This window comes from Denticeps clupeoides, unplaced genomic scaffold (genome assembly GCF_900700375.1).
Source record: "Denticeps clupeoides unplaced genomic scaffold, fDenClu1.1, whole genome shotgun sequence".
NCBI classification, from domain to species: Eukaryota; Metazoa; Chordata; class Actinopteri; order Clupeiformes; family Denticipitidae; genus Denticeps; species Denticeps clupeoides.
The window spans coordinates 105,659-117,977 of record NW_021629749.1 but is presented as its reverse complement, the minus strand read 5'-3'; the positions used below and the strand labels follow the sequence as shown (position 1 = coordinate 117,977).

Here is a 12,319-nt window from a genome sequence, read left to right as displayed (position 1 = left end):
ACCACACAAGGCTGGTGTCTGGACGGCTTTACAGAGCCAGTGGGGTTGAGAATGGGAAGGAGTCGAGGTGGAAAAAGAGACATGGGAAAAACAAAAAAGAGACGTGCAAGGTGGGAAAATGGAAAAAGAAAAGAGCGAGCGTGAGCATTGTTAAGAAGAGGAGGAAGATAAGAATACAGGAGTCATGGGCAGTCTGAGAACAGCATCAGCATCGGTTAGAGGAATTGGGTTTTCAGGGTCTTAGTGACAAATATATTACAGTGGGAAACCAAAACAATGGTTTTGGGGGATGAAATGTACAGATTTTCAACCTATATTGCTTACTAGCTGTAGGTTTCTAACGTTTTAAAGCTATTTTAAGAGAGTAAAGAACAGAGATTAGAGGTCCATGACTTACTTTGGCTTCTCCAGTGGATCTGGCTCACTTCTGCCAAGCCCAACTGGATTCTTCTCAGCCTCCTCTGCAGTAATGAGATGAAGCTCGGCTTCCACCTTTCCCTGTAAGCATTCGCAATACAAGATCTTCTTAGGCACACCAGAACATTTCTCATTTAAATAATGAGCATCCCGAGTTTGATAGCAAAACTTTTCATTCCTGGCTTTGACAGGAAACACGGTCTCACCCTTAGCTCCATCTCGTCGTTTTCATCACAGGCCACAAAAGGCCACCAGCCCTTCACCCTCTTCTGCTTGAAAATGGAGATGGTGGGCAGCTCCTGCTCATTCTGCACCATATCTATGGAGCACTGCTTGGCCGTCTTTGCCCCACGCGGAAAACGGTTCAGATCCAACTCAATCGCGCCTACAGAACCACAGTGATCCACAGCATGAGAACAACTGCTATTCAGGCGCCATACTTATTCCATACTAATATGGATGCATAGTCAGGCACCCCCTGACTTTACCAAGGAAGTCATCAGCAGAGAAATGGTCTGCATCCCACACTTGCAAGGTCAGGCGTGCCGGGATCTTGTACTCGGTCTCATCCCAGGAAAACATTGATTCCTTTTTGGAGATGACGATCTTCTCTTCAGCCAGCAGATAGTCGAAGGGGAAAAGAAATCGCCAGTTGAAGTTGCCCTCGCCGGTCAAAGAGTGGTAGTGCACGTCTGTGTCCTGCTTGTCCTCCTGCTGGCCCTTCAGCCAACTGCTCAAGGCAGCCATACCAGAGAGAACCATTCTTTAGTTCACTTGGAAATAACCTCTGTTAAAGTTTCTGCTTTACCTAAATAGCCCCAAATGTACAAGCAAGTGCTGGTTTAGTCTTCATATGAACACAATCTAGAAATAAATGCTATTCAGTGCACTTTAAGAGATTATTCATTTTTGCTGAAACATATTCCATAAGCCATTTGAGATTAAAAGACTGAGTTTGCTTGTAATTTAGGACTACTATGGTAGAATGGGACAACAATACTACAGGGAAACATGATGAGCCCCACTACACATGCAATCCTTCATCATTTGACATCAGGGTCCTTATTTGATGGTTGTAAACCATCAACAGACTTATTAGTGGGTGTGATCCTTTATTAAAAGATCTGTGCAACTCTTTAATTAATCTGCTACTGCTCATTTAATTGTCCATCTGTTTCTTTCATTAGACGCTTCTCTCCACTCCCAAAAGCAACGCTGCTTCACATATCTCACATGTAAATGCTAAAAATAAGATTGCCAAATAACATATTTTAACATATGGTGATTTCTTGAAGGGATGCACAGGGTGGAAACCTGACCAAGGTCCATGTGAACTCAAGGTGTAAAATTTCACAAGCAAAGAAATTTTTATTTACTGTAAATTAAAATAAGTGCATGAAAGTACAGACTCTGCTACTAAATCTGATTATGTTCTGGCTGAAAATACGTTCTGCTGTTCACTGTTACATATATTCAAGAAAAAAACATGGCTTGAATGGCAAACTCATGACAGGGGAGCAGGTGCAGAACCCAAAAGTGTGTTGTAAGCAAGAGACACCTTCCATCATCAGCAGTATGTTAAAAACATGCGCTCAAAATGTGGATTATATTTTTAAATGCTTTCCATGCAAACATTCTCCATGCATAATGGCTGAGACATTGTAAATTCTTAGACAATTTGAACCCTTTAAACCACGTTGCCAAGACCATATCAAGTAATCAAATAACTGGTAGAAAACAAGAGCTTTCAGACATGCTCTGTTTCATGGCTGTGCATTGTGATATGAAAGCGACTGTTTGCTTTTCTTGTTGTGAAACACTACATCACAGCACACAAAATGTGTCCTCTGCAGTTAACCATCAGCCTTAGCGAGCTGTGGGCAGCCATGAAAGGAGCCCTGGGAGCAGCGTGTGGGGACGGTGCTTTGATCAACGGTCCACTTCCTTACCTGCTAGGCCACCACTGCCCAGATGATTTGGTCAAGATTTTACCCAAGTATTAGCTATATGTGTTGGAAATCAAATTACCATAAATGTATGTGTGCGTGTGTTTAAAAACTATTTTGAAACACCATTTTGTCTTTACAAGAGGCACTTTGTGTATTTTTAAGGTATACAAGCTGATTAATTGTTAAGGTCTGGCTTGTTTCTCAGTATGCAGGACTGCATCATATGTGTGGATAGGTTGGCTGGAAGGCATTGCATGCTGCATGGTCATGTGACAGCCGGGAATGAATTTTAGGCCATGCGAATGGGTCATGTTTACCCTCTGACATAGATGTCAGACATCTTCTCTCCTGTCATGAAAGCATCGTCTTCTAGAACTACATCATCAGTGTTCCAAATTATAACACGAAGCTCGAAACTAGACAACAGCACAGCAATGACGCAGGGGTGGGGAAGAAAAGACGAATACAGGAAAGAACAAGAACACAAAAACAGCAGACAGAAAGGAAGAGAAAAAAACACAAACAAACAAAACACCTAATTAACACCAAACTCTACCACACACTTTCCACACACCCACCTATACCTACCCCCTGACAAAAATGTCACTGGACTTTTCCCCTGTGAAGTAATCATCGTCCTCCAGTATTACTTCGTCTGTATTCCATATAATCACTCTTAGCTCATATCTGGCAGGAAGGGAGGACACAGTCAGTCTTTGGACCTCTAAGACCAAACTGGGACACTCAGTCGTGTCAGGAGCCAATATTTAAATTCTGAACGGTTGAATAGAAGCAGAATGGCAGTACTTGCTATTTGTGTAGGGACAGAAGACAAGAGGAAATTGGAAAGGTAAAAGCTGTACCTGGGACAAATTATTGAAAATATACTTATGGTCATCAAAAGTCACTAAGCATGGAAAATAGTACATTTTTTGTTGACGTCACTTATTTCTATATGTTTTTTGGATTTTGTTGAATTTAAAATATATAACTAGAATGTTGCCATGACATCAATCTTTGCAAAGTATTTGAATATTTCGTACAGCATTCTAGAACATGGTAAAACCATAAATAGAATAACAAATAAGATTTTTTATATAATTCATATATACTTTGACCATTTGCCCTAACCCCTTAAGTAGAAATGGAATAAACATGTGGAATGAGCATCGAGGCCTGGAGTTCTAAGGGTTTGTAGTTGAATGGCATGGCTTACATCAACAAAACTGGCTATTCGTTTTTTTTTTATTCTGCAATACACACTATAACAGTGTAATGTCCATTGGAGCTACAGCTAAATCACAAAATGTTCATCACACCTGTCACAAAGAGAAATGTAGACATGAGGATACAGAGACTGATGAGAATACAGATTTGCACAGCTTGATGCTGTCTGAATACTGAAGCTGAACTGGAGGTCACGGTATAATTTAAGTTATGATTACAGTCCTGAGCCACATGCTTAACTGTATACCTCTTAGGCTTTCTAGGTGATATGTCAATGGCAGGTCCTGGTGCAGGCATATCCATTGGGAACATGTCAACCCACATCTCAATCCGACCCTATAGGCGCAAAGAAAGTTGCACACAATTAGGGTCAAGTTCGTATTTGTTCTAAAGGTCCCATGACATGAAAATCATTATAAATTATTATTTACCACAAATTCCCATAGCCTGTCTATGGTCCAGCAGTGGCTAGAAATTGAAATAGTTATATAAATCCTCCCTTTAAAAAAAATAGCTCCACCGACCATCATGGCTTTCAAACGTGCAGTTGCTTGGTAATTGGATGTAAAAATGAGCACAAATTCTTTTAGTTCTGTCAGACATGACTCTGAAGAACCATTGGGTTAATATTATTTTACTAGAAAAAACGTCAACACAACTTCCTGACTGCGCCAAACGTTGTAGTAGGTGAATGACCGCTCAACTTCTATTGGCCGCTCTACTCCTTGTCCGGCCTCTCTGCTCCTCATTATCCTTTAAAGCTACAGACACCAAAATGCGCATTCTACTGAAATCTCAGGTCCAATCTTCAGATACAGTATTAGGGGAACAATGAGACCGATATATAAAAGCAAAAAAAAAAAAAAAAAAACATGCAGCCTATACAAAGTGAAAAACATTATGCAAGACCTGTTCAATGCCAGGTTTTTCTGGGTTGAGTAAGGGTCTTATTTCCACATGCTCACGGACAAGTTTGCAGCCAGCTTTTGGGATGTCCTCCCAGTGGTTCAGCACTGTCAGGGCTAAGTGCTCATCTGTTTGCTTTTTCAGACCTGAAACACACAACCACAATATAGAATATGCTTTGCTGACATATAAAAACTGAGTAGCTGCAGCTGAGTAGCTGCAACATTCTTGTGATACTTGAAACCACAAACCATTCTCATCCTCGATCACCGTTGGCCCCATGAAGATGCGATTGACCACTTTTACTCTTCCTCCTGGGCCATAGTGGGGCCCGTCCAGCTTCCCTTCTTTGCACAACTTGGCCAGAATCTGGGTAGGCTTTTGAGGGTCTCTCCACACATTGTAACCATGACTAAAAGGGGTGTTAAAAAAAACTTTGACCTACAAACATTTCTACTGTTTTATGAGAATTATGAGAAATTACATCACATTAAGTGCCTTACACAATGACCAATGAATCTGAAGAACTGAACTAATATGAGAAAATAGCATAATTTAGTGTAAAGAAACTGGATCTGTACTGTATGTAGTATAGAGAACATTATACAGAAAAGGTCTCACATGGAATAGGTTGATGCCATGCCGCAGGTGGCGTCTGTGTTTGCTGTAGAATCGGTTCTCCAGGTTCTATCTTGGTTTCTCCGATCAGGTCATCCGTGCCAACCAAATCCCAGTCATATACGGACACTGTCAGCATAGACTTCCATTGGAAATGTTGCCTGAATATCAAACGACCTGAGAGAAGAAAAGCTCTGAAGTCACATTTTTTGTTCTATAAACCCTGTGTAATTCCAAGGTGAAGTTACACCTGGTCTTACTTCCAAACACAGGATTCAGCTGCTTTGAGATATAATTTCTTTGTCTTTCAACTCAGTCTTTCCTAGTTTTATGACAATATAAGGATCGGCTTTCCCGTTAATATCTGCTGGGTGAAGATCAGTGGCCTGGGAACACAGATTTAATGACTGGTCAATTAATCTGAGATTCACAAAGAATTGGTACCATAAATAACAGATTAGTTGGGGGCTTACCCGGACGACAAAAACCCTGACAAGCACGTTGATGGGGTCATTGTGTGGAATGTTCTGGAACATGCCCATGTTAGGGTCGAACCCTGCATCCCTAGAAATCTCCTCTGACAGAGGCAGCTTGTACATACATATTGACCCCTGTGGAACAGTCAAACAGGACATCAGCAAACTTGCTAATGGTGGCTAATAATGTTATTCTTCTGACTAATGGTCTTAATTATGTTCCCTCTGCTCACTGACATTGTGCTTCACATGGCATGTTACCAAAATGTGTACAAATGAATACATATTCCATACTTTATATCTTCCTACAACTCTGTCGTCATCAGTCAGACTGGTGTCGTCATCATCTCCCGCCTTCCTCTGTAGAGATTAAATGTGTGCAGCCAGTCTTCAAAATTATCAAACTCGCTCTCCAGCTCCTTATTGTACATCTAAAAAAACAAAGGCAGAATGGACATTGAGCCATTAAAGATCCCATTACAAACGGATGACAGAACAAAAGTGCAAACACATGCCTGGCAATAATCACAAACGACTAAATATGCCGTGTCCATGTGGCCAGGGCCTAACGGTGCCAGGGCGTGACTGACATACAAAAAGAATTATGTGGTGCATGCCGCGTGTTTGCTAATGTTGGACAGGAGAAACGAATTACCCATATAGGTCTTTTTCTTTGTGAACAATTATTTCTGATGCCTTAAAAAAAGAGAAGCCTATTCGGGCCTGTATGGGTAGGTGTCACATACTTCCTCATTAGGGACAAGTTTAAACCCACAGCATCACACCATTCTGCATTCTGACAAACTAGTATGCAAACTTAAAGAACACAACTCATTCACCGTGTCTCATATAGTGCCACCACTAATTTGGAGGAAGCAAAGGTCCTCCTATAGAAATTAGTATGTATACATGGTAAATATGTACTATAGCATGAGCAAAAACCACAAAGTCTTATAATGAAATAATTATATTAAATAATTATATTGAAGTAATTATATTAAACACTGACCAACAGCTCATCCACTTTGGTCTTGCTGGCTCGCTTTTCTGGCCCATCGACAACTTGGCTCTTCTTCTTCTCTTTGGAGCTCTTTCCTTTGTCTTTGCTTTTCTCCTTGGGTTTATTGCCTTTAGCATGAGAGTCATCAAATTTGATCTCTGGGGTTGGATCAAGGGGTGTGAAAGGTGTAGAGGGGGAGAGGTGGAAGGGTGGACGGACACAGCACTCCGTATATCAAACAGCATGAAAGTTTGCCAGCCCTGCTCTCAAATTTAGTATTTAATGAATGTAGGAATTAGTCTAATTATGCAAACCCGCCCCTCCAATTTGTAATTATTTAATAATTAACAAAATTATTATTTAATTAAAGCCAAGTTTAATATAAAGTTATTAAATCAGCAGTAAAATCTGTGAACAGTAAAAAGAAGAAAGATTTTAATTTAAATACACTTTTGGCCACTTTCATGGAATGTAAGCATTTAGCATGATGAGTTAATGTTGTGTTATTATGAAGCTTCAAATGGGATTAATGGTGAAAAGAATGGAAGATGATTTCTAGCAAAAAAAAATTATGTGAGACATTATGCATACAATCTAGCCAGGTGTGTTATCATTTAAGTTTATTAATTGAATTAGATATAGGATTTGGAAATCCTAAAATATAGACCTACTATACCACAGTTCCAACCAGTCATTTCGAATTATTGGATGAATTATGGGAGTGACAATATCATGAGATATTGCCACTCTGACCTTTAGACGTGGTTGCAGTATCACATGACAAACCGCTGCCCGAATGTCGCATCTCGGAAAAAGCTGGAACTATTTAGTCATGGACATGAAACATACCACCAGCTATAAACAAATATTAAAGCAAACGGCGATTTAATCACAATATTACAGTCAAGGCTGTGCTATACTGTGAGTCCTTATTGGCTGATCTACTGTAGCGTAGAAAAAAAATCCAACACTAAGACACTTCCTCTTGTGTAGTATTGCGATATTGTCTCAAATGTGCATTTAGGGCAGAACTGTACACTGACTCTATACTTTGTTCAAGATTATACATATATTTGTATGATTGTTGTACATTTCATTGTTCAGTCCATACACCAATTGCTTATTTTTAACACTGTTTTAATGAAATGTATTTTATGAATAATAAGATGAAGAACTCCAAACATCCTACGCCAAACAACGACTACACAAAGCTCATTCCTCTACATTTTTTTTTAAACAACCTTTCTCACAAGCTAACTTGTGTGAATGGCAATGGTTAAGATATAAAATGTTCATTATGAACATCCAATTATGCAGTCAGGGGACAGTCATATGCTTGCTGTATGTAAAAATGGTTTTAATGCTACCTCCTCCCTCCGCTGCGATCTCCAGGTCTTCTCGCTCCTCCGCTTCTGCAAGAGCAGCCTCTTGTGCTCGGAGGTTCTTGAAGAATCATAAAAGCATCAGCAACCAACATGCCAAAAAACAAGGTTAACAAAAATCCCAAAAGCTAAGGTTCAATGGGTTTTCTCACCTCCATCATGGTCTCAATGGAAGCAAAGTACTTGGACCACCAGTCTAACAAACTTTCATCCTGCTCCTCTTCTTCCGCCTCCTCTCCTTTCTTTTTCTTCTTTTTTTTCTTACTATCTTTTTCATCTTCATTCTGTTAATGGTCGACAAGGTTAACCTCTTTCGAATCACATTCCGTTTTATTGTAATTACTATTTAGAAAATCCAAAGACCAGTGGCCTATACTTGTTCTAAGCAATTAATACCAAAAAGTTCAATTAAAATATGTTAATTTATTGCATGGTCTCAGTTAAAATAAATGAAACAAGTATTTTCACAAGGATCTCTGGGTTAACTATGAGAAGAACTTTAGGTCACCACAGAACTACCACCAGCCAATTATACATCAGTTGTCTTCGGTTGTTAGAGGATAAGGCCATGCCGTCCTAATTTTTCAGATCCGATTAGATACTATTCAGATACTATTACAGATATTAGTCATTTAAAATAACATTTTCTTTAAAGATTGAATACAATTAGTAGATAAGGCATAACTGAACACGGATTGTGGCAATATATAGGGCTAATTTGGTTGGTCTTTTTCTCACATGCTTACCATATCAACTTTTACAACAGCATCAGAGGTCTACAGAGGAAGGCCACAAAAAATAAAATGAAAACTCACAGAACATGATTTCTACACACCAAATAGCCAAAAATACCACAACCAAAGCACCACTACAGAACAACATCTATAAATGTTGACAGTGAAGTTTCCTGGCTTACTGCATCCAGCTTGACAACAGTCTCCATCTTCTTGACGTTGGGTTCAGGCGACATATTGACAATGATGTCACCTGAGGGGCGAGACGGGGTGTATGAATGGGAGAGAGAACGGGACGTCCCGCTGGTGAGGGCCATGTAACCATTTGTCAGCCTGCCTGGAGTGGGCAGCCGCAGAGGTCAACAGGCACACCAGGAAAGTAAGTAGGAAGGATTAGAAGGTGATGTCATCAGGGCAGAAAATATGAAAAAAGAGAAATAGGGAAGAAAGTGTTTGTGATAGTAAAATGAAGGAATGAGATGCCCTAGAAGAACAACTCAGAACAGAGTGAAGGCTCCACTTCTTAAAAGCATGTTGCAATAAGGTCCCATATTGTACATTTTGCAGATTTCATATTCTTCCCTGAGTTTATTTGCATAAACACCAAAGAATATGTGACCATTTTAGCATGTACACAATCCTCAACAACACTATATGGAAAAATCAGGGTTTCAGACAGATCCATAAAAATTCATATTGTACCAATATAAACTCAAGCACCAAGTTTGCTGGATTTTCAACAGCCAACTGAAAGTGGTATTATTGGTAAGTGGAAGCATATAGGTTCAACAGCACCTAGCAAAAGCCACAAATCCCCGAAGAAGGTAAATTACTTGAACCTTTGGAGTCATGAAGGTTCTATCAGTTATTGTACTTTTATTTGATTGTAATTACTTCTTTGCTTTCTATACAGAGTCTATAAATTTGAATGGGCTGGTAATTTTCACAGTATGGGGATGCAGAAACATTTTTTTTGTTGTAACAGAAAGCGTTGTAGTGGACAGACAGGAAGAGCACTGATAAGGTTTTAAGGTTATATTCTTCCAGCACAGCAAGTGTGTTTCTGTGTGTACCTGCATGAGCCCAGTTATTGATTGCGTTCTTGTCTGGGGGGCTGTAGATGAACTTGCGGAGGCTGGTCACCGCGTGTGAGCCGACCAGAGTGTATCGGCCAAAAGCCCGGCAGTCCACTACTCGAATGTTCAGGGGAGGATGAAGCAATTCGTTCTCCGGCAGGTCCTGCAGTCAAAAGAAGCAACGAAAAGCATTTATTTTACACGAGTCTTAGTTTTCTCTCACCTTTATTATTATTTTATTTATGCTGAAGGGTCATCTCCATGAATATTAGATACAATTTTCCATGGAGCCTTGGCATTTAGTTACAAGTATATTTTTCTTCACAAGACAATTTGTGATCCTCTCAGTGATCAATTATGCATGAATCAATCTACGCTTGTTTTAGACTAAATGCCATTTGTGATTAAGAATGGGGTCACTGAATAGGATCGCAGTTCATTTGTTACAGAATAAGAAGATTATTGAAGTGATTATGTGCAAAGATTATTATTTTTTGTATAATCATGCACCATGTTTTAGAACAGTTCAATAAATTGGATAAGATATATCTTCCAACCCATCAAAAATTGTGTATGTGTATCCCTTTTCATATCAGAGTTAGTACAACATGTGAATCCAACTTCCTGGCATTACTTTCTGGCTGGATCCACAATAATGTCTCATAAATTACTACACTATTATTTAAATACATGTAAATGTCAGAAGAGATGAACATTACATGGAGATTACATGGAGATTATGACTGCCTGTCGCTGGTCTTCAATTAGAAGATACAGAAGAGAACAGCGGAGGAAATGTGCTTTATTTCCAATATTGTACCTTATTTTTACATGTCTTTGTACTGAACTGCCAATCTACACCACACAAGCATGTTGTGCATAAGCAAAATATATGTCTTTATGGTGTGTAGTATGTTAAATTGCTGTTCTTTCCATCAAGGATGAATAAATATCTATTAGTAACTTGGTAATTTGACTTTATTTGCGGTGCACATGTATACACAGTATGTTAGTGTGTGTGTCACTAGAAGCTTCAGTAACATTATTTAAAGCTTCTGGCACATCAGCACACCCCAATAAAATAACTGAAAAGTGGCACACTGTCACAAATCCATAGTCTGCATAATATGGAATCAGATTTATGCCAAATTCTTTAAACAAAACTTTCCTAATATCAAACAAAAATACAACGTTGAAATGTAAAATAAGAGGCTTGGATTTTTGACAACCTACGTTTTTGTTTACAACTCTCTCTTTTTCAGTCGCTCCGCCCCATTTTATGTTTACTGAGCTGTCACTCAAATACCTGCTGGCCAATGAGGAGAAGCCCGCCCACAGACGAGAATTGTGCCAGAAGTCCAACCGAATCCTCAGGCAGAGTAAACATAAAACGGGGCAGAGTGGCTAAAATGCCAACAGTGAAACTGTAAACACGAGCAGCGTAACTGAAAGTCTCACCAAAAAGAGCGAGATCTAAGCAAAAAAGGCACATATCTGATTCCAAAGCACAGCATATCGTAATATCACATTGCTTGTAAATAAATAAATGAATAAATAAAAATATTTATAGACAGGCCTTATTTCCAACATTTTCTTAAACAGATCGTGATTAAAATGATATTAAAATGAATATGAAATAAAACACAAAGTAAACGTTTCATATATTAGTCTCATTGAAATGCTTAACAAAATGAAGGGGTTTGCAACATTCCTGAAAGTTGTTTTTGACTGTTTTCAACTGTTGAAATGTTTCCTGTATTCCTAGATTCTTCCAAATAGTCTCCATCATAATCTCCATAGCTCCATAGAAGTGGGTGTGTCCAATTTTTTGATGGCACTGTATTTAATAATGTGACAAGTATTTTTAATCATATGTTATAAGTGAAGTGATTGTCATATGTGATACACAGCAGCACAGCACACGGTGCTCACAGTGAAATTTGTCCTCTGCATTTATCCCATCACCCTGAGTGAGCAGTGGGCAGCCATGACAGGTGCCATGACAGTGGCACCTCAGTGGAACCTTGGCGGAACGGGATTCGAACCAGCAACCTTCTGATTACGGGGCCGCTTCCTTAGCCGCTAGGCCACCACTGCCCCTAAAAAAATATGGAACGCTTCACGGATTTGCGTGTCATCCTTTCGCAGGGGCCATGCTAATCTTCTCTGTATCGATCTAATTTTAGTATATGTGCAGCCGTAGCAATGTTTTCTATAGATGCGTAGTATGGATTTAACACACACCAGAATGTCTGTACTCACCACTTCAAACCATTTCACAAGGGTGCTGAAGTTCGGGTTTTTCTTGTAGTTCTGAATGAGGGAGGACTGGACACCTTTTCCGGCACACTCTATATCCACACGAGGCCGGTCTACTTGGGCCAAGTTGACCCGCTTTAGGTCTCTCAGGCCCCAAAACAGAACCTGGATAAAACAATAATTAAACTCTCCTCATTACCATTCACCCAGTGTCTGTGAGATGTTCCCTTCTCATACACTTGACCTAAATTCTAACTGCATTAAAATTACAAGAA

At 39.5% G+C, this 12,319-nt stretch overlaps 1 protein-coding gene and 1 non-coding gene across 2 annotated transcripts in view; both read right to left on the bottom strand.

The window, feature by feature from the left end:
- Positions 1-119: 119 nt before the first annotated feature.
- The window catches only part of LOC114773265 (otoferlin-like), a 64,204-nt gene continuing 52,004 nt past the window's right edge, over positions 120-12,319 (bottom strand). The window contains 24 exon segments of the mRNA XM_028965790.1: positions 120-498; positions 624-802; positions 906-1,147; positions 2,684-2,782; positions 2,955-3,053; positions 3,841-3,929; positions 4,503-4,645; positions 4,751-4,911; positions 5,121-5,152; positions 5,154-5,183; positions 5,185-5,259; positions 5,261-5,294; positions 5,368-5,416; positions 5,419-5,503; positions 5,591-5,728; positions 5,888-5,941; positions 5,944-6,024; positions 6,603-6,751; positions 7,961-8,036; positions 8,128-8,259; positions 8,722-8,751; positions 8,892-9,046; positions 9,783-9,948; positions 12,048-12,209. Coding sequence (XP_028821623.1) covers positions 394-498; positions 624-802; positions 906-1,147; positions 2,684-2,782; positions 2,955-3,053; positions 3,841-3,929; positions 4,503-4,645; positions 4,751-4,911; positions 5,121-5,152; positions 5,154-5,183; positions 5,185-5,259; positions 5,261-5,294; positions 5,368-5,416; positions 5,419-5,503; positions 5,591-5,728; positions 5,888-5,941; positions 5,944-6,024; positions 6,603-6,751; positions 7,961-8,036; positions 8,128-8,259; positions 8,722-8,751; positions 8,892-9,046; positions 9,783-9,948; positions 12,048-12,209 — 2,565 coding nt within the window. The 3' untranslated portion in view covers positions 120-393.
- On the bottom strand, positions 11,889-11,991 carry LOC114773270 (U6 spliceosomal RNA). Its single transcript, XR_003744253.1, has one exon. It is a non-coding gene; the product is annotated as a U6 spliceosomal RNA (small nuclear RNA).